Genomic DNA, 25,713 nt, shown 5'->3' with positions numbered 1-25,713 from the left:
TGTTTTCCAAAGAGTTGGAAGGAATGAAGCAGTAGCCCTCAAATACACTTAAGCAGCCAGCTGAAGTGTTCAAGGGATGTCTTTTGATCTGTTCCTATTCTTGTTATCACAAGATCTCTTCTGTATGATGAAACTGTAAGTAGCAGGAAAACTTTAACTACTGGAGCCAATGAAAAGAACTGTCTTTGAAAGTTCAGGCTCTTGGATCAGGTAAGTTTTCATAAGCCATCTGGCTTAAATATTAACTGTCTTCGTGGCAAATAGCTGCCCTAAGGAGCTCCTGGGTTTCTTCTGTTTGTTGACGGACTTGCTGAAGGAGTTTGGCCATGTGGCTTTTTCTGAACGCTAATGAAAATTCTGGATCTAAAGAGGAAAAACAAGTGTTAGGCAACTGCTGTTTTGCACTATAGTCTAATGCAGATGCTTAGAAAGCTGGTGTTTCATGTTAGAGTTGATGGTTCTTACTACAATGTCAAGCATACAGAAGACAGAACAATAGTCTTCTACCACACAAAGCAGATACTAATTCAGTTTTTCATCCCTATGACAATTCAAGATTGTTTGCTGCTAAATTCTCCTGATCCCAATGTCTAAAGTTCAGTTGCTAAATTCAGCCTTATGCAACAGGTGCATATCAAGATATAGCAGGGTCTTGGCTCTGGCTCTACATATGTGAAGTTACCTGCTCTATACATCTATTACCATATTATAACTCTCATCTGGACTCAACTTCTACCCAAAACCAAAAAAAACTAACCAAAAATAGGAAAAAAAAAATCAAGGAACAGAATTTAAAGTATTAAAAAGAAGTTAAACTTTCCACCTTTAATACCAGCTAATCATGCAACCCTCTTGTTTGCTTTATCAAAATAAACTAAATTCATATTTGAAAAGTTTCTAAGCTAGGTCTGGTGCCAAACGTTTTTATATTGGATAAAAACATCCTGTAGCTAAAGTCTTGTTTCCCTGCTGATGGGAAAGCCTTTAGTTTTAAAGCAAACAAACAAAAAACCCTCTGTCTTTATCATAAGATACTCTTAGTTACTCAAAAAGAGTTAAGGTAACAGCTCCCCTTGAGGTTATGCTGTTTGCTTACGTGAGCAGAGCTAGCACCCAGAGGGAGTTGCCTGGCATCATCACTGCTGTTGCAAGGCAGTGCCTGTTTGCTGCTGGTGGGAGCCCGGGGGGCTCGGCCCAACACTAAGGACATACCTTCTCGCAGTCTGCAGAACGTAGAGATGCCCAGCTGCTGAAAGCGAATCTCTTGGTGGGTGAGAAAATTCCTGAGGTAGGCCTGAATCTCTCCAATGTGACACTTCAACAAAAGCATCATTTTTTCTGCATAAATGAGAGAACCAATAAACATCAGTAGGAGCCTTTGAAACACTCTGAAAACTGATTTTTGTAACAACACTTAAGATCATTAATGACTCCTCTACCCTCAGCTATGAGCAATGTTACTGCAAAGAATGGCAAAGGACTTCCACGTACTGCAGCCTCTGATGCTCCGGGTAAGCGAAGCGCCGAGTAGACTGCTTCGCGAGGTGGCTGGTCCTTGTGCGAGGTGCACACCGACGGACTGATCAGCCTGTCGTGCTAACCCATCCACGAAGCGATTATGCTGTTGGACTCTGATCGCTACTTGAGTCTGCTCTGTTGCAAATCCTCAATGGTAGAATTAAAACGGGTTTGCGTTTTCCCTTATTGGAGACTCATTATGGACTTCAGTTTCTCTGACGTCTAAGGATTATAAATCTAACCATGCTTTTCTAGAGAATGTGGCAAGAATCATCTGAACACCTTTTTCTTGCAAGTATTAAAGGCTCTCAGCTGTATGGGACAAGTTGTTTGCTGCAGGTAAAAATAACACTCTTGTCATTTTCTCTCACTGAAACTTAAAAAAAATACAGGCTATGTTTTTAAAAGCCACTTCACTGCTACTGCTAATCTAGTCTAGAATTACAACAGCAGTGTTTGGTTCACTAAGATGTTTTCCTCTTGCTTGTGAGGGAGCAGAGTTGATCTAAAATTTTGGAACACAAAATTGTAACTGTCTCTACCAGCCTCTGCTCCTATCTGTGGGGAATGGCATTACGTTGTATATACTGATACCCTGGTTTCAGCTGGGATGGAGTCAATTTTCTTCACAGAAGCTAGTGTGAGACTATGTTTTGAATTTGGGATGAAAAAATGTTGGTAACATGATGATGTTTTGGGTTGTTATTTGCCTTGAGTGAAAGACAGTCCAGCTTCTCACACTAGCTTCTATGAAGAAAGTTTACTCTATCCCAGCTGAAACAGGACAACTGAGAAGGAGGGTCAAACAGAAAGTTGCAACAATGTCTTGTCTGAAACATGTTCTCATATTTCCCTTGGTAAGGAGTATTTTACGTTACCCCACCTTCCTACTTAAGTTGTTTTTAAGGACCTCAGAATTGTCTGCAGACTAGACCTGCAGAATGGTAGCACTTGAAGAAGGCAACAAACACCTGAATCGGATCTTTACCTACAGTCCACTTTCATCCCTGGGCTTTCTCCTGCACTTGAGCCCTGTTTTATGTGTATTTCAAGGGTGACTGTAGGTGCTTTTATGCTAATAAATTTGTAGAGACCAGATAGAGGAAGCAATAGGAATGTTAAAGGCTGTTTGGTGCCCGACAATTAACTCCTTAGGGAAAAGTCTCATTTCACTCCAGGCAGCCATAAATATCTTTGAAAACACAGATATGCTGTGTGACAGTTACCATGACCTAGCATGTGCTGGATGATGGAGGCAGCCTGAAAGGATGGCTCAATATGTTCCAGTTGGCCAGCCAGTCTCACCAAGCACTTTGTCAAGGGTTCATCCATCCGTTGGACCATGCGTAGTGTGGCTCCTTCTGGAAGAGAGAAGGATAAGAGTATTCTGTGAACAGAAACTCCAGCGCCAAGGAAATGCAGGTGAGAGGTCTGCCTGAAACCATACTGCCTAAACAGGAAATCCCTCATGCAGCTGGAGAAGCAACATAAGCGCTGAGCTTGTGCAGTAAGTATGTTTGGGTTGTAAAAAAGGGTGATGTCCTGAGGTTAGGCTCTCAGTAAGGTAGGGCCATGGATTTGATTTGTAGAAAGGCTGGTGGATTTTTATTTTATTGGTTTTGTGTTCTGAAAGAACGAATCATTTGACATACGAGATCTGTTCTTGCCTTGTGGGCTCAGTCTGTCCAGCAGCTGCTGGGCACCTCTTGCAAAATTAAATGTGACATGTTGCCAGTTGCATGGCAATTACACCAGATACAAGAGACAAAATGTTTGACAGGTGATACCCAATGCTGGGCAGGCTGGGAAAACTTACACTGATCCTGTCTGCCATGAGGACTGCTGTACCTTCCACGGGTGCTAATTTGGGATCTCTTATTTAAGTTTAAAGAGTCACTTTTTTATTTTAGTCTTTTCCTCTTCTTATATTAGTTTCTGCTGTTGTGAAATGAATTCAGACAGAGAAGCTGGGCAACATTACAAATAAAAGTACACAGGCCACGTACAGCAGTAAAGTTCAGCACAAAGAATTTTAAGGAAAAAGTTTTAAGCAGTTCAACAGAAAAAAATGCAGACAAGGGAGCCCATGTGTGCTGCTAGTGAATGGGATCTTGCTCTTGAAGCTTATGGCAAAACTTCCCCTGAATTTAAAGGGAAAGACCTGGGCTGTATGCCCACCTGTGCTTTGTCTCCCATTAGGATTAATAAAGGACATGTACACTTCTCAGATAAAGCCATTTATGGTGAGGTTGCTTCCCTACCTTGCTTTGCCAGCTCAGCAAGGCAAGATGTCACATAATGAAGAGAGTCTTCCTGAATGTTAGTAGGAAGAATGGTCTGCAGAAGACCTTCAACACACGGGCTCTCAATGACTCTCTGCAACAAGAAAGAGATTCATGATTAGCACTTCCATTGTGTTTTGGTGGTGTCCAAGGACTTCAGAAGTACTGTACAACTCTTAGCAATACTGAGAGCTAAAACATCAATAACAGGAATGTCTTCTCCCAGATCTACCACAAGCAGGTGACAAATACCTTGGATTGTTCAGAGATCACCTGATTTTAGACCTTTTCCAGGACTTGCTCTGTCTGTGGGATGTTCTGGGGTCACAGATGACACTGAGCTCAAAGAATTTCCTGACCTGTTGCTGCTGTACCAGGCTGTATGTTTCTATTACGCTGTCATTTGCTCAAGTCTTGCTGCAGAGGTGAATAAGCTGAGTGCTCCAGGGCAAAGCATTAGGAAATGTGGAAGTTTATTGGTTTATTTTATTTGCCTCCAAGGCCTTTGAGAACTTTCTGGTGTTGAAATGCTCTGATCTGCAGAAATATGCGATAACCTCTCACTAGCAAAGGTGAGAGAAATGGGTTTTTTTTCCCTCTGCTTCTGGAGAGAAATGTTATTAATTAAACATTTCTGTGTATCCCTTATCTTTTAGGTTGAATCTGATGTATCTAAAGTGGTGTTAGGCAGTGTGTCTCTGTACTGGGATATATAGAGAGATATGTATACACACACACACACATTAGAGACAGAGTTGAAAACAGACAGGAGACTTAGCCTGTGCTGACCTGGTTTGAAAGCACGTGAGACCAAGGAATGAGTTCTGAATGAGTCACCTGGGGGTGACTGGTTATACCGAAGTTGAATCACAATGTTATCAGCTCTCTGGGAGGTCCTAATAATGGAAGCTGCTCACACCTCCATAAGGGAGCTCAGGTGTCAGTCAACAAAAGGGAATATCTCTTTTTGTGCGCTCATTTTACATTGCAGTTTTTAACTCGCTGCTTAGAGGTTAAAGCTGGATTCAAGACTGCTGCCTTTCAAGTTCAGTTCGTGTCCTGCGAGCATAAAAACAACCCTTTTTTTTCCTCTTGTGACACAGACTCTTAGGTGTTTTAGGGATGGTTCCTTAGAATTGACCCTGAAAACCTGGCAATCCCACTCATTACTGTGGATTCACTTGTGCAGTGAGAGCTAAATACATCGGAAGGTACACTATAAAGCTTTTATGAAGGTGAGCCAGCTTTCTGCTGATAACAGAATAAAGTCACAGAATTGAAGTGACAAATACGGTAACCTTTCCTTGTGTAATGCTGATTTGATATAAATGTAACTGCAACCTCCCAGGGTATAGTTCAGTGAAAAATATTAGGTACCTACCTGCCTGTTTTTGGAAAGGCTCAGGTTCTGGATGATACAAGCAGTATGGCCAACAATCACAGGGTCTGTTTTATGCGCTGACAGCAGCATCCCCAGGCTCTGTGCTAGCTCGGCACATGCCAGAGTGTCCTGAAAAGAGCAACCAGTATCTCAGTTTCATCCACTATGGACAACACAGTTGCAGTGAACTATAGATGGATCGGTCTTAGCTCTGAAAGAGCAGCTCTACTTAGCTCATTTAAACCAATGGCACAGTAGCTGGGTCCAAGTGTGGTTTTTCTCAAAATATGGCCTACTGACTGGCACTGGTCCACAGAGTACTTGCTATGGAAAGCTGGAGTCTTTAAGGTCTGGTAGTTTATTTTTGTTTGCATCAAACGCTTCCCAGAGGTTGTTGGTAGTCAGGGGAAAGGTGTGTGATCCTGACTGGAAGAAGTGGTCAGGATTGGTGTGAAAGGCAAAAGTGGTGAAGTAGCAGCAGCAGCATGTCCTTGAGTACCTCAGGAATTTACCTCACCTACAATAACGGGATGCATGTTTAGATCAGTTTGTGATCAGGCACCACTCCAGTAACGTGTTCTGAATGTTATCATCTGAGTTTATACATACATTTGTCTGCTGTCTGATGGATATTTTAGAGGGACTTTATTGAGTCCCTCTCTCGCTGAATGTAGCCTTCCTCCAATTATCACTAATATTAATTGAAACAGATTTCTGAATTTGGATTACTGCCCAGGTAGTTTCCTCAAGAACAGTATGGATTAAGGGGACACTGCTCTTTGAGAGAAACCTGATCTCAGCAGGCTTTGGGTTAGGTCTACAGTTAAAAGCGACATATGATTTCCTCTTGGGAGAATTTTTTCTTTCAGTCTCTTTTCCCTTAGGAATTTGAGTTCTTTATGCAGTTGTTATGTTTGTTAGTAATGAACTATATTATTTGCATTACTTAGAAACTGAGACACATTAGTGAGTGTCCAATATAAAACAAATCATCAGTCCTATATACAGTTGAGAAAAATCACATAATTCTGAAACCTGCGAAATGTCAGGATCACTGAAGCAGCATGAAAGGCAGATGTCTTTAAAAATTAGTTTAACTTGCATCTTTCTTCTACTTAGGTTAAATTGCATAAGTAAGCTTTATTTTCTTTTAATATTAGCTGACAGCTTCACTTAAGTTCACTTTTAAGTACTGTCACAACCAGCAATCCTAAAATAAAACAGGAAAATAGATGGAAAAGGCAATGCTATGGCTAAACGCGGGGCATTTAGAGAATCCTTTATGCGGACATGGCTGTAAATTCTCTCTAGTTTTAGTTTTCCTTCTCTCCAAAGGCTGAAATCATATACTTTTAGATAATGCAATTATATTACCATTAATGACTGTTTTCTGGGCTTTTGTCCTGAGTGTCCTCTTTTCTATATAATCCCATCAACTACGGTACCCTTATTTGATTTGCTACAGCCTGAGGAGGAAATTGTCTATGGACTATAAATGAACTTTCTAATATACGACGACTTCTCTGCCAAGCTCTCCTGTTTATTTAGGACCTGCATTAGCAAGTGACGGTACTCTAAATTCTGCTGATCCTCTTTTTTTGTCTGGCACATGGCTAGGATCCAGATTTTGTTTCCACAAAAATCACAAGAAAACTCTTGAGTAAAAATGGATTGGGCAGTTCAGATGGATATTGATCTAACTTTTCCCAAGATTTGAAAACAAACAAACAAAAAAAACAAGGAAAAGCATTCCAGCAGCAACTGTGCTTACAATTGCAATGCCTCACTTGCACCCCTTATCCAAGGATTTCTTGACAAGATAAATATTATCCCCTGTTTACCAGGTAGCAGAGTTGTTTTGTACCTGGAGTGGAGTGTCAGTGCATCATCTGGAGCAGACGGACCCCTGCCACCCTGACTTCCAGGTCTTTAATTAAAGGAATGTGACTTAAAAGGCTGTTTTCTCAAAGCCTGACTCTTTCTTTAGTGTTTCAGGGTTGGGCTGTCCTTGGGAGAACTGAATAAAATTCTCCCTGCACAAGGGAAGTTTTCCAGCACTTGCTGGGAATTGCTGTCAACAGCCTGGCCAGGGGATCGCAAAAAAGGGTTTAAGCAGGGAGAGGAGCTCCTGTGAAGCATTCCTGGGGGTTTGCTTCATAGTAACGAAAGGGCAGATGAATTCTGCCCTATTGTATCCCGGGTAGTATTTGTAATAATTCAAGCATCACTTGACTTGGTTGTAAAGGTTAGCTTTGTTCGGTGGTTTGTTTTCCAACAGCTGTTCCCATGGAGAAGTCCCTCTTTCACTCACTGAGAATTCATCCTGGGTTAGAGAAAAAAACCTTGAAAAGATTTGAAAAACAGGCCAGAAAAGGATGGCAGTGGGGAGGCGGGATATGAGTAAGGAGAGGTCAGCCTCTTCTCAAAGTGCCCAGGGCTTGCTCGCACAAAGCAGCAACACTGAGTCGTCAGGGACAGCCATGTTTGTTCACTAAAACAAATTTTGAGATGGAGGTACTTCTACTTCTCACTGGAGAACAAACCCTCAAGGGTGATGCTTTGCTTTCCAGCCTCCGGCCGCTGACCCTCTTCCCCCATGAAGGACGGGCTGTTTCAGCGCTGGTGTGACAAGTCTGAGCTCCTAGTGCTGTTCCTGCTGACGCTGTGCCATTCCCCTTGTAGCTGGGGGCTTGGAGCACCGGTAAAGACAGGTTTTAGGAGCAGGGAGGAAAGGAGCTGTGGATGGTCTTTTCTGGGAGAACAAAAAGTATAAATGGTGTTTGGGGGGCAGGAAAATCAAACACCACTGAGTAATGTTTTTACTGTGTAAATAGCATCCAACTTAATGTATTTCAGTTGTAAAGCTTGTTGAGAGCAAATTGTGTTTTGATTGCATGAGGCAGTTTGACAAGCAATGAGGATGTTTGGTGCTAACGCAGCCAGCACAAAACGGACGAAGCCACAGTGCCTTTGAAAAGCTCTATGCTCTAGTTGCTGCTTCCCAGGCATTGAGCTTGCCCATCTTTTATATCATGTCCCAGAGTTAGAAGGGGTGCAATTCGGTTCGTACTGTGCTGTGTACGTGCAACCGAGGTATAAGGCACCAGGCTGCCGGTACCCGGAGGACGTTTCAAATCGGACGGAGTGTATTTCAGCCACGAGAAGCACCTAAGCCCAGCTGTGGTGACTCAGATCATCTGTCACTACTGCTTAAAGCAATGTGGCAGGAAAGGTCCTCACACTTCTTTTGCTTTATCTACCCAAACTCTGACTTTCTTAAAAAGTTATTGTTAGCTTAAGACACCTATCAAAAACCTTTCATGTCCATGTTCCTAAGGATGCCTTTAATTACTGTAATGGAAAAGCAAGTTTAAAAATAATAACAATGTGTCAATTGCTACTTACTGGTTTTATGTGGCAGATAAAAGTACAGCAGGAGTGCCTGTTTTGTTTATTTGCTATAATTTATTTCTTGTCAGACTTCATATATTTGCATAGTGTTGCACTGCTAAGGGTGGTGTTTACCCTGAGCGTGGGCAAAAGAACCATTCTGTAACTAAGGACATGAGGAAACATGGGAAAGTCCTGGTGAATTAGATAAAGATGTAAAGGATTTCAAATTTTATTAGCCCCCCCCCTTTGCTGTCTTGATCTTAATTCAAAAGGTGTTAAATTTATTCAAAAGTACATTTGCATAACTGCCTAGATAGGGAAGTCAAGTATTTTTGCACTTTATTTTGCACTGATGCACTTTAAATGCACACTCTAAATTAGTTTGCTTTTCAATGTGTGGGGAAGCTCCGTAGCCAAGGAATAACATCCTCAGCTGCCTCCACGGTTGCAGTCTCTCTTGGTGCCAAGCATGTGTCCTGCCCCTTGTTACACCCACCTGGAGACCTGTGGTCTGGGGACCGAGGGGCCCATAGGGAGTTGCAGCGAGTGCAGGGTAGTACCCATGCATCCAAGGAATCCAACACCCATCTCCCCCTCTACCTTCACCTTGGTCCCATTACAGGTAATCTGATTAACTACGGGATCCATTGGATCCCACTTACCACAACAGGTAGGCTCCCTGGGTAGTCAGTGACAGTGCAGACGCAGTAGACAAAACCTCATCAATCTGTATGGGCAGGAGAAGGGCTGGGAAGCCTCACGGAGTCTATCGGTCATTCTCAAAACACATTTCATTTGCAGTTTTGCCAAAACAGAGTGTTGCCCCGGGCAGGAGGCCAGAACGTCTCTTTCCCCTCTGGTTTTGGGAAATGACCTCTCCTACCTGGTTGTGCGGGTGCTGGGACAGTATCCAGAGCAGAGCGATGGAGGCGTGACGCACATCCTTGCTGCCAGATGCCAGGAGAGCGTGGAGCTTGGGCAGGACGTCCTCAGAAACGATCCCGGCCTGGATGTCCACTAGTTTGGGAAAATGACTGAGGTCAGGGAGCTTCAGAGCACCGTGAGGAGACATTCAGGTCCTGACTCATAACCATCTGACTAACTCAGTGATGAAGTCCGAGGAGACCTCCTTATCTCTGTGGGATGGGACAATGCTGGATGTTTGGTTATAAAAATAAACCCTCACTTGTTTTGGCTCCTTTTGCCAAAGGATTAATGCAGGCTTGAGAGCATAATGTACCTTTGGGCACCCTTCAGTTTGCATCTGAACCTCAGCGAGAAGAAAGGGGAATTTTCCAAGTGCTTCATAGGTCTAAGGGCCCGGTTAGAAGGTGGCAGCTTCTGCTGCACAGACCGATCACCCCAAGCACCGCCTATCTTGTAGAGTTATGGTTAGTGAGGGGAAAGATCAGCCATCCTGGTTGAATCCTTATACCCCCACTTGTCCCTGCAACCTCAGCGAGTGCTTTTGGGTGCTAAAGGCAACACCAGAGCAGCCAGCAGATGGAGTGGCAGTCCTAAAGGGCCAAGCAAACCAGGGGTTTTCAACCATGCCAAGAAGCAGCGCAGCAGTTCCTTTACATCCAGCTCTACTGTAATTGTGATTGCTTGAAAATGAAGCACCTCTGTGTTTTCTAGATGAACAACTCTACCCTGGACCCTATGGCTCTAGTGTTGAGTGTGCCAGTCCTCTGCTTTCATCCTCCAGGTATGCTGTAGAAATGGATCTTGGGCATTTAATAGGATAGGATTTTTTAAGAGGATGACAAATGCTTGGGAAAAAATTGTATTTAATGGCAGACCAATTCATGCCTGGACTATTTGGACCAAAGAATGCAGGTCGCCACTCAAGCAGCAATTTTGAGAGACATTCTGTCCTAATCAGGTTTAATGCTTAGGAAACATGGAAGGGAGAAAAACAATACAGTTGCAAAGGCTCTGTGGATAAGAAGACTTCTGTTGTCTCTCTCATTTTGTCCAGATACTTCCCCTGGCTACTTGGGAGCTCTGAGGCTAGTTTAGCTAGTGTATGCACTGCACCTCCCTCTTATAATCCACTTAAAATGTAGAAAAGGAAGGTATGTCTTTGATTTTAATATGAAAGGCTCCCAGCATACTGTGCTCACTCTGAAAGGCAGAGAGAGAAAGAAAAAGAAATAGTGTAGTTTGTTTATCTGCAAGATATTGCTTACCACTGGTAGCCAAATTTCTTAGGCAAATGCATGCCTGGCTTGAAACCTGTTTGTGCCAAAGGGGTGAGGGGGGGGGGAAGAGAGGGGAGAAAAAGAGCACTTTCAGTAATGCATGTTCTTGCCTATTGTATACAAAATAAACATGACAACACTAGCAAGCTATTACATTATCTTCAGAGAACAAATTTTGCAACATGATTTTTTTTTTTCCAAAGTTTTGATGAATTTTGTTCAACCTTCTCTCTGGTATCAGTTGTTGTTGATGAGCAAGACCCAATGGGGTTCAGATGTTGGTTTATTTTAGGAATAAACCTAAATAAAGGTTAGATAAGTTACAGGAAAATGAAGGGAGTGAATTTGTCTCATTTGCTTTGCCTTTTTTTCACCTCCCTCCTACACAGAATAGAAAGTTCCAGACTTTAAATCCTGAACTGTGGCTTATTGAAGTTTCTTTGGTGTGCCTCCCTACAAAGCAAAATTTTCAAGATGTTATTCTTTGAACCTGTATAGTCTAAGTTATGGATACCAAATAGGAAAAAAAAAAAAAGTAGCATGCTAGATGGTCCAGATACCTTCTGTCACAGACAAAATGATCAAAGATAGTTGAGAACCTGGACAGAGCACTTCACATTCATAGTTTGAAGTTTAAAGAATACAGGCCATTCTAGTCTAAAGGAAGTGTCCAGGGCTGTGGAACAACTTGAATGATTTCCCTTCTCTTTCTCCATATCTTGACCTTGTAGAATCTATGTATCTCCTAATATATCTGTCTTTTCTGATGGGAAAGAGGCCACAGAGGCACCTGTACAGTAGATGAGAACTGTGCAAGACTGAAACTGGAAGCCCAAGTTTATAGCTCTACTCTGATGCTAAGCATTTACACAAAGAGAAAGCTACAGCTTTACCTTGTCCACAGAAGAGGATAGGAGAGAGATGAGTGTCCGCAGCAGGAATCTGTTGCCAGGTCTCAGCATGGCTTCGTGGTGCTGAGCATTGGCTGCCATGTTGCTTAGGGCAGCACAGCTGTAATACTGCAAAGAACCAGGGAAAAAGAGAGGAGGTCACAGTGGTGATGTGCTGAAGACAATAAAAATAAATTGGAGAAATGTTCAGATTTAGAGCTGGTAGAAAATAAAGTGCTTTTTCACCTTAAGGAAGTTTTATTGGGTAAATGTGCTAACAGCCTACATGGGCTTCCTCTGGTAAAAGCGATGTAATCTGCTGTTGCTGCAAACAGTGCTGTGGCACTGCATGTTATACAAACCCATTAGGGCCCCGGGAAGTTGGGAATGTACCATGCTGCTGCAATGACACTGCTGCTGGCACCTAAGTTAGCTCATCTGCATCGACTATATTAAATGTTTACATTAACTTACTCAAGCTGGATGTAGACACTGCCCTACCATGCCAACAGATCATTTTCAAAGGACTTAAACATTAACACTAGAAAGGATTTTATATATATAAAAGAACATGTATTACTAGAGAGATATAATTAGAAGAAACAGGTTGAACTGCAGAGAAGGAAATTTTAAGATGAATCACAGGGAAAGCTGATGATGCTGAAACAGTTTGCAGAAAGCAATTCCAGAGGCTCCATCACTTCAGACGTTTAAAAATGAACTGAATAGAGAAAACAAAACCAATGGAGGAAACGATCCTGTACTACTCAGAGGACCAAATGAATGAATTAGCGGATTTTAAGGTTTACAAGTCTGATTCAGAGTTTTCCATCAGCATAGTTTTGAACCAACACTGGCTCTCTGTTAAGTGTGCAGAATCACAAAGAGGTGTCTGTGGTAGGCATAAACTAGGAAGATTTCCCAGATATTCCCCTTACAATAAGAAGAAAAAAATCTTCGCAAGCTATGCTTTCTCAGAACACTCAGTAAAATTGCATAGAGTGGAAGATCAAAGTTAGGATGCAAACGAAACAGAGAAAGAGGCTTGTCTGCAACTTGGCTGATGATCTGAAGACACAAGAAGGTAACCACATAACAACTGTGGGCATGCATTAGGGTGTGCTGGCAGATGCATGTCTGCATCATAAACTTTCTCCTCTGGAGCTAGACAAATTGAGTGGTTTGAATGTGCATTATCTGACTGAGCTGAGTTTCATCAAGATGCTGTCATGCATTTCCCATCTTTAAAGAAACTTTCCTTCCTCTCCACCTTTTCACTTCCACATGCTGTGGTTTGTACTCTCCTCACAGTGACACTGTTACTGTTTAAAAATCTGACCTGTTTGAGCCCTACCTGCACTTCTGAGTCAGGAGAGTCCAGCAGCAAGGCAAGAACTGGTAGGGCTCCCTCCTTGCACAGCACCTGTTGGATTTTTTCTGCCATTTAAAAAAAAAAAAAAAAAGTGCTGTTAGTGTGTCTTTCCCCTTCCCTCCCTCTCACCTGGAAGCACCATTCAAAAGGGATATGCACAATCATTGGATTTTAGAGAGTGGTGAAGTTGTCCAAACATATGCCAATTGGTGTGACTGGAGATCATTCAGATCTTGTGCAGTATAGCAGTACACAGATATTTTAGCAAAATATTTTAGCAGGCTGCCTGATCAATTAAGCCTTTGCTGGTTTTATGCTTAAGACTGTTCTGAGCACCTGAATTGCTGGAGAAGCTGAAAAACCTCAGGTATGATATTCACCATGATTTCTGTGTTAAAAAAACAAAATTTTTAAAAATTCTGAATAATAACAGAAATGTAATAGCCACCTGTAGTTCTTGCCCACCATTCTGTTCCACCATATAGAGATAAAAGATATTACTCACAACTGTATCAGCTGTGTGGGATAATGGTATCATCCAGATAGGCAAGATTTAATGCTGGTTTCAGGGTTAATGTATGGTAATGCACATCAGATTGCAGAGGCCCAAATACCACTTTTGCTAAAGCTGTTGGCAGATATCCCAGGAGCCTTTAACATCTGGCCCACAGTAGTTATATTTTGCATCTTCCCACATTGTGTTACGGATACAAGTCAAATGTCCCTAGAGCTTAACCTTGTTGGATAAGCTTCTGAGATTGCTTCAAAGTACCTCCAAAAGTGCTGCTAACTTTTTATACCAAGTTAGTTCTTTAACAAATGGGGTTTTTTTTTCCTCTTTCTTTGATGATTTAAGTGCTTGTACATTAGCCCCTTGGGGTTGAAAATCAAGCCTTTCTATTTTGGTACGAGGCAAAAAAGGGTCTATATTTGCTAAAGAGAGGCCAAACTTAAATCACCAATCTATGGTATCAACTTGAATGCCATATCCAAGGGAAATCATATGTTGCTCAGATATGCTTTTATTCTTGCCTTAACCCTTTTGAAGTATTTTTCTAGCAATGATAAATTTTCTTTCAGCAATTTGACAGATAAATCATTAGCCAGAAAGTACCTGATTGTGTGAGGTTGAGAATAGCACCAACTGCATTTTGTTGGACTCTAGGATCATAGGAATTGGCAAGAGACAGTAGGGGTGTAACTCCTTGAGCAGCGCCAATAGCCTCTCGGTTGGACTCTGGAGAAAGAATCAGAGAAAGAAATAAGATGTTGCCATCTTACTGTAAGCCAGGAGCAGGACAGCTAGGCAGGACTAGATTTCTTTGGTGTTTGCTTCTCTGATTCTTTGATATACATCTCTGATTCTTTGGTATATATATTTTTTTATATACATATTATCTGCATGCTCAAAGGAACCTGTTAAAAATTCCAAGAGCTCAATGGGAAAGAAACTAACTAACTCATGACTTCTGGATTAGCCATAGATCACAGCTGGTTCAATGCTTTTGTTCTGTGACTGGGATGATTAAAATAAAAGGATCATAACTTCCCCTGAACAGGTTAGCAAGGTGTCATACTTGCTTTGTACCCCTGGTATGTCTGATCAAGCTATTCACAGTGTGCCAACCAAAAACTACATAATTAACTGCAGCTAAGACTGAATTAGTTTAGCAGGGTATATTCAGGGCAAATTTCTCTCTCTGAATGTGCCTGTGTCACTCCTTTGACAGCTACAAACAATGCAGAGGTTTCTAAAGACAGAATTTGACCTAACCACTGGAATTTGAAAAGACATGGCTTCTCTTTTGTGGTGATGCTTCCTTGCATGGCAGTATATTAAGTTGTACAGGTGTATTCAACATCCTGGAGTACAAAGAGAATTCAAAAGAGATCTGCTGGGTCCCTTGAGACTCTTGAGTGAAAAACTGCTTTTAGTTTTACTACTTTTTGTTTTGGACTTACTGAAGGTAGCCTCAGCTGCTCTGTATAGAAGAGAATCCTTGCCCTCTACCATAAGGCTGTCAAAACCTTTGCCACAAATAACCTGCTGCCACACCTGGATAGCTATGGTCCTCTCCCCTTTACTGTCTTATTTATATCTATACATTATCTGTATTTGTATCTTATTAGCATTCTAGTGGCATAACCTTGAAAAAAATAAGGTGTTGGCAATGTTGTTCTTTGAAGTTGATGAGATTTAAATGGGAATTAGACCAATGAAGAATTCTCTTTATGTCATAGTATTCTGCAGATTATTTTATAAATGGAAAAAGCAAAATCCATAGTTTCTTTCATTGTTTGTATGAGCCAAACTGCTACTGAAGATCACAGGAGTTTTAATTGACTATTGCTTCATTTACATACATTCCTAGACAGTTTAAACAATAGCCCATCTCTGGAAGTTTGCTGAGAGAAACAGGAAGCAGAAGAACACAAAATAATGTGAAGGTGTTTGGATGCGATCAACCCTTCAGGTGCCAACTTAGAGAGTTAAGAGGACAAAGCCATTATTTCTATACCTGGAGCCTATCTATACTGGGAAACTGACACACATAGATAATCCAGGATATCTACTCAAGTATAGTTCAGCCAGTATCACTTTAGTATTCCAGGACAAGTCCCTTTCTGCCTTCATATGAATATTTTATACTCAAGGAAATACCTTTTATTCTGGCAAAAAAATACTCTACTTTTTGAGCACAATAATTCTTCTGGGAAGAGTCACGTATTTAAAATAGCTTTTCCATGTGGCAAGTATTATTCTGATGAAATTTTCTGGCCTTCTCAGAATTCTACAAAATTCTGAAATTTTGTAGACAAGCCTTTCTCCAATCTAATCTGCCTGCATATTGTTCTTTTGTTTCCCTCAGCGGAAACAAAAATTCTTTTGTGCAGCTCCAACTGATGGAAGCCAGTCTGATGTGATGTAAACTCTGATTAGTTGAGTAAAAAGGAGAGTTAAAAGGATTGAGAATTCAGATATTGCTGCTTCCTTCATTCTTTCACACAATACGTTCCATGAATGTTTGTGAATGTGGAAGAGAACCTGACATCTGGGCAAAGGGATTTCAAACACTCAGACAAAACTAGGGCAAAATGTGGCAGAATATGAGCCACTGGGTGCTTCAAAGGTTTTTTTTCCCTAAGGAAACATAACTGGCTTGATTTGAAAAGGCTTCACATCCACAACAGCTCAAACAATTTTTTTGCCTCAGGGCTCAGAGGTGGTGGTCAACACTGGAAGCCTACAGCGGCAGGATGCGCTCTTACAGCCTGCTTTGGAGGGAGGTGTCACATGGAGACCCAGGCACCCCACTCCTGCCTGGGAAGGACTGGAGTGCCCACTCTCATCGTGGGGGAGTGGAGATTCCACAACAGGTACCCACATGAGAGAAATGTCTGTGGCCAAAATAAAAAATAATTTTTATTTTCTTTTCCCTTGTGTCATTCGCTAGCTGACAAGTTCTCCTCTGCAGTCTTTGTTAGTGCCCATTATTGTGGGTTTGCTGGATTTATTTTTACATATGTCATTTTCCCTTATCCTCTCCATTCCCTAGTTTTGGTCAGATAATGTGGCTGAACACTACCTGTTTTGTCAACTTCTGTCAGAATGGATAGAGGTATCTATCTCACCAGATGTGTAACTGTATTATCATCTCCATAACAGATGTAGCAGGCTAGATTATTTCTCTCCTGGACCACCTGTTTATCTAACTAATGCAGTCCCTCCACTGACACCACTACAACCACTGATGCCCCTTAGAGTGCTTTTAGAAGGGAACCACGTATTCAGATGGTACTCTAGAGTGGGGAAATCAGTAACATCTACTCAAGCTGGGTTTGAATAACTCACCTTGAAACCTGCATTTATAAATTCTTTCTTTCCACTCCACCATTTGTGTGCTTGAAAATTCTCCTGTTGGTACAACTTTGAACGTGCTCTGCACTCAGTGCATCCTCCTTGTTTAGCTTAATGCAGATGTTCAGGCCTCCCTAAACCCTTGCCGTGAATGCTTAGTTCTGTTCCTATGTACTCTGAAAAGTGTTCTTATCCCAAAACTGATTACTTTCACCCACAAATTGAAAAGCTGCAGATAATTGCAAATGTGCATGTGTCCTCTTACTGTGTGGATAAATGCTAGTGTTGGAACAAACTGACCTTCAAATCCTTTTTCTCTGAATGGGTTTGTCTGCTGTTGTTATTTTTGGCTACCTATTGCAGCAGTTAAATACCAGACAACCCAGGGAACATATAACTTGCAGTCACTTTGGTAACAGCTTCACCTTGTACGCAGTCTTGCACGCTTATTGCAACAGAATTAAGACACATTATCATTCTTGGATTTAGAATTTTAGTCACCTTAAAGCTATCTAAAAGATCTTCCTCATTTGATTGTGCTTCTGTATTTACCTTTTTTAAATCACTCTGAAGCATGAATGGCTTACTTGAAGGACATGGTTGAACAGAAAACTTTTCTCAAGTAGGCCATTTAAGATAGCAGAGTCTGCAAGTAAAATTAAACTCTAGAGAATCACCTCTTGCTTTAGTCTCATTGCTGCGGTCGCTAAACATAGTCTGAAAAAGAAATAAATGGATCCCGTGTAAATGCTAATTAAACTGGGACAGAGATCCTCAAAACTGATCTAAATCCCAGACAGCAACCCTGCCAATGCACTTGCAGGACTGCCTACCTCTGTGTTCAGCAGGTGCCTTCCTATCTACTTTGAAAGCTCCTTGAGTGCTTAATTTGAACTATTTGTGCTCAGAAGTACACTGACACTTAGGGGAGCATGCAATGGTATTAGGTGACCACCCTCACCAGAGAATGAAGGAGGATTGGATCTGGAGTGACTGAGGGTTCCCCATACTCTGGGCTAAAGCCAGAGACACCGAGGAGGGCCAGAGTGCCTTCACAACTAAGGAATATCCTTAGGTGCCCAAAGAAGTTGCTTTCTCTGCGGGCTGCTTAATAACAGGTGAAGGGATATCCCTCTGTAGATCTTCTGGTGCATAACTCCACTGACCATACATAAAGCAAGCCCTCCTAGTGCCAAGCACCTAAAATTTTAGTGATGCCATGCCTAATTTAGACATTTAAATGAGGCAATTTGCATTCCACACAAAGTAATGTAATATACAGAGTTCTTAACCTGACCATAAGAGCATGGAACATTTAAAAAAAAATTTCAAAGGGAGAAATATCTTAAAACCTGCAGATAAATGAGAGGATAAAATACAAATCAGCACTTTTATGTTGTTGGATCCTGCTTATCCACGCCCCCTTTGCAACATAAATACTTAAGTGAGGAAGTAACACTTTCTCCATGCTTTTTCCAGCCTTCTGGAAGATCTGATTGCAACTTCCGATACTGGAGAGGGAAGCTGGTGGAATAAACACTAGAGGAAGGGAAATAGATATTCATGGCTTTTATACAGGGCTTTATACAATTTATATGGTAGAATCATACAATTTGTGAAAGGTAGAATAGGCCAGACTAACCTGATAACCTTTCTTTTCATAACTGTTGTTGATCTTATCTGTTTGGATGCCAGGAAAATATTTATATCATGATATGAAACATGCATGGTTAACCAAGAGAAGAGGGTAATAAATGCAAGTAGTGCATGGTGGATAAGGAACTGACCAAAAGCAAGCTGGCAGCAAGTTTTGCTGAATGGGAATGACCATCTGGAAGGAGGCTACACATGGAATTCCACAGGGACTGGTCTGTTGTTGGTTTTGAACCAGAAAGTTAATACAAAGGTGTGAGTGCTGCACTCACAATGTGGTGGAGGACTGGAATATTTTACCAATAACAGACAAGTTAGAAGACTGAAGCAACAGAAACAGAATGAAACCTTATAGTACAAAATGCAGGGATGTGCACTTGGAAACACTTGTTGCAGACCCTTAATTAATTGGTGCCTGCTGGAAATAGCAGCAGAAGAGGAGAAAGACTAAGTGATTAAGTCAGCTGCAGGATGACAATATCACCATGATGCAATCACAGAAAATGCAAGTGTTTTCATGAGATGTACCACAAAACATATTTCCCTGGATGCCACAATAAAAACACAGGTGAGACCCCAGCTGAAATACTGCACATTCCTGGTGACCTCTCTTTCAGAAGAGATTAATTAAAAATGGAACTCCTGCAGCATTCATGTACATCTTGGGACTTTAACAGTGCCTGAGGTCTGTGGTATCACAAAACAGCATATGCAATTGCTATGTTCCATTTCGGGAACATATAATTTACACCCAGAAGGGCTATGAAGACAAACGGAGAGCCTCGCTTACAAGAGGAGTCTTAAATGAGCTTGGCTTTTTCAGCCTAGTAAAATAAAGGAGCCTCATCAGCATAGACGTCAGAAAGGGAGAACTACTGAAGCAAAAGCCAATGTAGACCCTAATTAAGATAAGCTGGTCATGAATACATTTGGTTGGAAATCAGAAAAAGGGTTGGAATCATAAGAGAATGAAGGTCAGAAACACTGAGAAAAAGATCTTAACTGGAATCTCAAGAGGTTGAATTTATGATGTGGGAATACCAAAATTTGCTGCTGCATCTTAGGACTCTTACACCAATTGCAAATAGGTTGTTTCACCTAGAAATATAAGAGTTGAGTGAATTCACTGCAGAGGATAAAGGGAAAGAACAGCACACTCACCTGAAACAGCCAAAGTCATGGTGCAGGCACAGGAGTTACACTGGACAGTGGGATCCTCTGACTCAAGCAGATCCAGAATTGGCTCAAGTAAACCCATTTGGACAACCAATTCTTTGTCAACTGTTCATACATTCAAGAAAAAATGGACAAGAAAAGTAGGCAGTTAATGCTTTTGTGAAAAGAATATATCTTCCTTTGACTACTTTGGGGGTCTATGATTATGCAAAATAGACCTAAGATGCAAACAGTCTGAAAGGCACGCACAGTACCCAGCTTGGTTTGCTTGATTCCTCTTCAGACTCATGAAACAGTGTAAGAGATATGCAGAGGTTCTAGTTCAGAAAGACCCAAATATTTCTGCTAGCAATTCTGTTTTCAAACAAAAGGTTAATTTTTGAAAGTGAAACTGCAGCTTTCCAATAGGTTCACAATTTACTCAGGCTCCCCCCACTTTTTCTGCTGAAGTTTACCCTTTAAATATTATTTTCTACTTGTAAATAGTGACATGATATTATTTGCAGCAAGATCCTTAAAAAACCCCCAACAGCTATCTTCACTGAAGACTGACCCTGTCTTCTGCTGTTACGGGATAGCCTGATGGAATACCTGTTGTGACCCAGGTGCCAGCAAATGCAGTAGTAGATGCAACAAGGATTCTGTTGACGAAGTGTGGGGGGGTTCATGCCCTGTCTATCAACATAAACTTCACTAGGAAGTTTTCATCTGCAGCTCCCAGATCCTATGTCAATTACATTTGCCCTATTAGCTCCTGAAGAAAGTGAATTCTAGTAAACATTTTTTTTAAATCTGCAAGCAATTTATGACCAAGGTCCAGTTAATAAATAACAGGAAAATGAGCACTGTCTCACAGGCAGAGTTTATTTCTAAGAGCTGTATCTGTTGCTTGAAAGCGTGAGTAGCGGGCTCTCGATCCAAGAATGAGAATAGTATAGCTGTTCCCACAGCAGTCTGGGAATAATTTATCAGCCTTTGCACACAGATCCAAGATCTCTTCCCACATGATGTAATCTAGCTGGAGGGATCTGATAACCCTGGTGCCACCACAATTTATGTGGCTTGCAGACAGAAACAGACTCACACGTGTCCTATCAGGAACACAAAAAAAGGAATTTGGATTTGTGTAGACCTGGGTGTATAGATCTCCTTCTGCCTAAGTCTGGCTAAAAAGATACTTTTTCACCTGAACTGTGTTGTTAATTACTCACTATTTCCTTCCAGCAAGAAGTTGACAAGGGACAAGGAAGACATCTGCTGCACCTCCAGGTCAGCAGACCGTAGTAAAGCATAGAAGGGTTCCAGATGCTCCACAGGCAGGGGGACATTCACTGCAGGAAGGAGAGGAAATATTCAGGAGTCTCATCGTTCACCGCAGTCACATTTTTCTCTTGTTGGTCGTAAGGTGCTACCATACATCGGCTGAGTGGTATTCCCCTTCATTTAAATTCCATTGCTACCAGCAAAACAGGGCAAGTTTCCCAAAAAGGTTTTGCATAATCAGGTACTTCAAAAACATCATGGGAAGGGAAGCAATATGCCTCATTACCAAACAAGTCATTCCACCTCAGAGCAGGTCCTCACGTTGTGGCTATCTGCACTTTTCATCCAGCAAAAAATACAGAGGATAAAGCTATCAAGCCAAGTACCAGAATATTCTCCTTGAAGTAAATTTAAAAAGAACAAATAAATAAATTACAGCTTGCTTGTTGCTGGTATTTCTGCCCTTTTGTAGGGCCCAAACTCTTGCTGGAATCTTATCTGGCATATCTAGGCTGACTTCTAACCATTTAAAAATTACCTGAGGAGCCAAATGCACCCACAGAACAGTTGGGACAAAGAAGAATGTTTCCTTCATAAATTTCCCCTACAATCTGGCCTCTAGAGCTTTGTCCTTTTCCAAAAATTATACAATATAAAACCTTAAATGATCACTCTACCCATTTTCTTCCACCATATTTTAACTATGTTGCTCTCAGGAGATTCCATATACACTGACTCTAACTACTTTGGGTTCTGCTGAGTTTTACAGAGGTACTACAATTACAGAAATGACAGTCTTTTATAATCATGAGTTATCTCCTCATAGCAAAAAACAGAAAGACTCTGCCCGTGTGGCAATGGCAGCATTTCCATTTTCCTTAGCGAACAATATAGCATGAAAAGAAAAAAAAAAAGGACTTGGATTAATGAATCAAAGAGATTTTCACAGCTAGAAAAATATTTTATGTATAATTATGTGAAAATTCTCTAATGCACTGAGGTAACTTACTGTGCTGACTCATATGCAAGTAATAGAGGGCAGCAGACTGCTGTAAACCTGGGTTTTCTGAAAAGGCTAAGGTTCTCAAGGCTTCCAGAGGGTCCTTTCCAAGTGGTGGCATTTCAAAACCTAAAGATGTAAAATGACAACACAGACTCAATTATACCCAAAAAGCGTCAGTTTACAAAAAGCAATTAAAATTTACAGACAATCAAACACATAGGATTTTTGTACTGCAACAAGTCCATAGAGCCCATCTATCCTTATTCATGTTTCCATGAGTAGAAGCAATTATTGAATCTGGAATAACCTGTCCTTGGCAATGCCTCTTGTGAAGCTCACAAACATAGTGATTGGAAGCAAGATAAATTATAACCTTTGTAGACACTTTTATGCTATCCTGTTCTCCATAAAAATCTTTATCTTTTCCTGAATCATAGAAGATCTTTGTTACAATATACCTACTGAACATGGTATTCTTTGTTATGAGCTATAGAAAAAGTATTTATTTTTAATTTGGACATTTTATGTTTTCACTGTGTATTACAATAAAGGATTTCAGGGAATAGCAACACAGCTTGTAAATGGGCTTGCCTCAGGCTCAAATTTCTAGCATGAATGTATCTGTTCTCGAGTATGATAGTTCCCCTATGAATACACCAGATGTTCAGAAATAGCCATCCAGAATACAGCAACAGCAGTCATGCATGACTTCTGTAAGTCACTGTATAATGTGCTTATAATATGTGGAATGGAGCAGCAGAAAGGAAAAAAAGGGCCATTGAACCAGTGCTCAATAGTATAAACAGTTGAAAAGGTAATGAAGTATAAATTGACTGGTAGAGCACACAATTATAAGATATATTTTCAGACATGAGATGAAAGCAGTGCATTAAAGAATGAAATATCTCTATGAACAAGATCTAACTTCTTTACCTCCCATGGGATAAAGACATGTGAGGGATGTGAGGGGGGTGAGCTTTCATGCTCCAGTGCAAAACTCAGCCACTACAGCCACTATCTCAAGCCATTAGAAGCTGCTGACATGTCGAGAGTAACAAGCTTCTACCTTCAGGATTAGGTAAGTGGGCTTCGCAGAACTGCTTCATATAAAGATCAACTTTGTTTAATAATTAACAATGAACACAAAAGGAAGGAATAGCCAGCGTGTGAAAGGTTTTAGAGAAAAACCAATAATCTCTTCATGTGGCTTAATTCTGTTCCTTACACACTGACTATCTGAATCTCCCACATAACTGTGTTTTTGTTTGGGAGAATGACAAAGCAGAAGCCACTCAAAAGCTTCACCTGCATATAGTACCATGCATTTGCTGCCTTAGCTAACAGCTGAGTATGATGATCAACAATGAAGTCTCTCCTTGCACCCAAACTGTTCAAATGTTGGCTCCCTGCTTATTAGAATTTGTCCAGAACCAAGGATGGGCTTGCTCCACCTGAGAATAAAATACACAGGCAAGCACTAAAGTAAGAGGTATGCATCTTGGTTCTCTTCGTGAGGCTTCCCTGCCTCCATCTGTCCTGGCAGCAGGATTTGGCCACTCAGCGAATCAACCTTGGTTCTTCTTCCTGGGTGTTGTCTATCTCCTACCATGGACGATAGGACCTCCCTGAGAACACACATTGCCAGCTGTGCACTGCTGTCACTGAAGCTCTAGGCTCTCTGCTGCTGTACCCCAGCTCCTAAGAATCAAAGACCAGCCTTTTGAAGACCCATCTCAGAGGAAAGGATTTCTCAAGAAAACGTACAGTTAGTCTTTTCAGGAAGCACTAGTGGGTGCTGTAAAGGGCCATTCTGGCCTCACCATTTTTTCCAGACCACACCTTCATTGCACCTGATCCATCAGCTGGGATACTGCCAAGACAGTCAGGAGCATGCTAGCCTTTGGAAGAAAAAGTTCAGCCCTGGAAGATCCCCACTGTACAGCAAGCTGAAAGGTCTTGTCCCATTCTGGATATAGGCTTCAGGGTTTAGCCAGTGCTTAATGTGCAACAATTAGTGAACCGTATCAGCAGCATGGGACCCCCCACGTTCATAGGGCAATGACACCAGCTAATACCAGCTGAGGCTAATTCACGCATGTTCACAACAACCAGCGTCAGAGCAATTATTCCAAAGGTTGTTCCAGGACAGATAATTTCAAACAGTGTTAACTGTGTCACACCGAGGAAAAACGTCTCTCCTGGTCCCCCATCACAAGATGGTTTTATGTCCCCAAAAAGGCAAGTAAAGAAATAGTAGTTTGTGCTCCACACCTTTCACACAAATGAAAGCAGAAGGCTATGCAATTTTGTGTAGTAGCTTTAGCCCAAGGTTGTTAAACTTAAAAGCAATATACCCAACTAGCTGTAAGACAAAACAAAACCGAACAAGCAATGGCCCCTGCCTAAGCTTGAGACAAGGAATATTTTCAGGTTGGGCAAGTGACAAAACACACTCATTGAAGAAGATATTCTATGACTGCAGGAGTGAAATAAAAAGTTTTCCTATTGATACTGTTGTATCCTAGGACAGGACAGACAGGACGTCAAAAGTAGATAAACAAGGGAATTAGGCAGGTAGCCTATAAAGCAGAGGAGATAGACGAAGACTTATGGGTCTACTTTAATTCAAGCAGAATCCCATGATTGTGTTCAAGCCTTGCACAAAAGCGCTTAGGCAAGACCAGTTGCTTGGAATATGAGGAAGTCCTGGGAGCCCAACAGGGCTTGTCCCAGGGTGACTTTGACCTTCCCCATGTATATCGCAGACACTCCCAGCCACACGTCCAAGTGTTCTGCAGCCAGCCAACATGGATGTGCACAACTCAACCAGGACGACACCGTGATCTCCCTGCTCACAGCTCAGCACTCATGTAGCATCCGGTGTCGGTACAGCCTGCTTCCAGCTTTGTGACCTCAGTGACTGACTTCAAAAACTTAACTTCCATTACTAGAAAGAGTCACTTTTATGAAACATATTTCCATGGGTTATATATCAACAGTGGTGGCAGAGCAAGAAAGTGACTGACAACTTCTACCTACGTCCAACTGTTATGCTACTTGAGCCCTTGCTGTCCTGTACACACAGAAAACGCTCTGTAGCTCTGGCCTTTCCTGCATCACCACCAAGCTGCTCCATGCCATGCCAGAGCAGTTCAGCCAACAATCTGTTTTCAACCCACAAAATGAATCTCCTTGCTCTTTCACAACCCTTTATAAAAAAACAAACCCTCTTACCTGTTTCGATATGCTGCAGAAACTCCTGTGCTGTCACCCTCTCATGAGGCTGCAGGATGGGCTTGTACAGCTGTCTGGCTTTAGAGCTGTTTTGTTTTAAGCAGGAGCATTTGCTTATCAGAGTTAAGCATTCCTTGATTCTCTGCACCAAGTCGGAGGACATCCTCTGAACAAAGGCCACAAAGTCCCGCAGCAGCTGCATGCATCGTCCACACAGCTGACCCATTCTTGTACCAACAGCAGCACAAAGCAAGAGGAAAAGGCAGGAGATGGAAAGAAAAGTTTCTTCTCAGCTTGTCCTCTTTTTGCATTAACTTGTTGCCTCAGGGTTTGTCCTGTCTTACAGATGTTAACGCTACACCGTGTGCAGCTGCTGTAAAGCAGACAAGCTTCTGCATCCAAAAAGCTTCATTGCAGAACAAGGCTCGTTTCTGCAGATCTCACAGACTCTAGAAAATATTATTTAAAAGGCTGGATTGGAGCCA

At 41.6% G+C, this 25,713-nt stretch overlaps 1 protein-coding gene across 1 annotated transcript; it reads right to left on the bottom strand.

Annotated features, from left to right (window-relative positions):
- Nucleotides 1–241: 241 nt before the first annotated feature.
- LOC309403364 (uncharacterized protein) lies at nt 242–25,454 on the bottom strand (the record flags this gene model as incomplete). Its single annotated transcript, XM_081997469.1, has 14 exons — nt 242–363; nt 1,213–1,338; nt 2,745–2,879; nt 3,780–3,894; nt 5,182–5,310; nt 9,458–9,591; nt 10,767–10,812; nt 11,672–11,797; nt 13,023–13,105; nt 14,155–14,277; nt 19,714–19,833; nt 20,940–21,059; nt 22,001–22,120; nt 25,229–25,454. The coding sequence occupies 14 exons, from the start codon at nt 25,452–25,454 to the stop codon at nt 242–244; spliced, it is 1,725 nt and encodes a 574-aa protein (XP_081853595.1).
- Nucleotides 25,455–25,713: the final 259 nt, after the last annotated feature.

This window comes from Phaethon aethereus (genome assembly GCF_964289735.1).
Source record: "Phaethon aethereus genome assembly, chromosome: 3".
In the NCBI taxonomy this organism is placed as follows: Eukaryota; Metazoa; Chordata; class Aves; order Phaethontiformes; family Phaethontidae; genus Phaethon; species Phaethon aethereus.
Note: the sequence above shows the minus strand (reverse complement) of the source record. Positions and strands in the feature narration are given on the sequence as shown.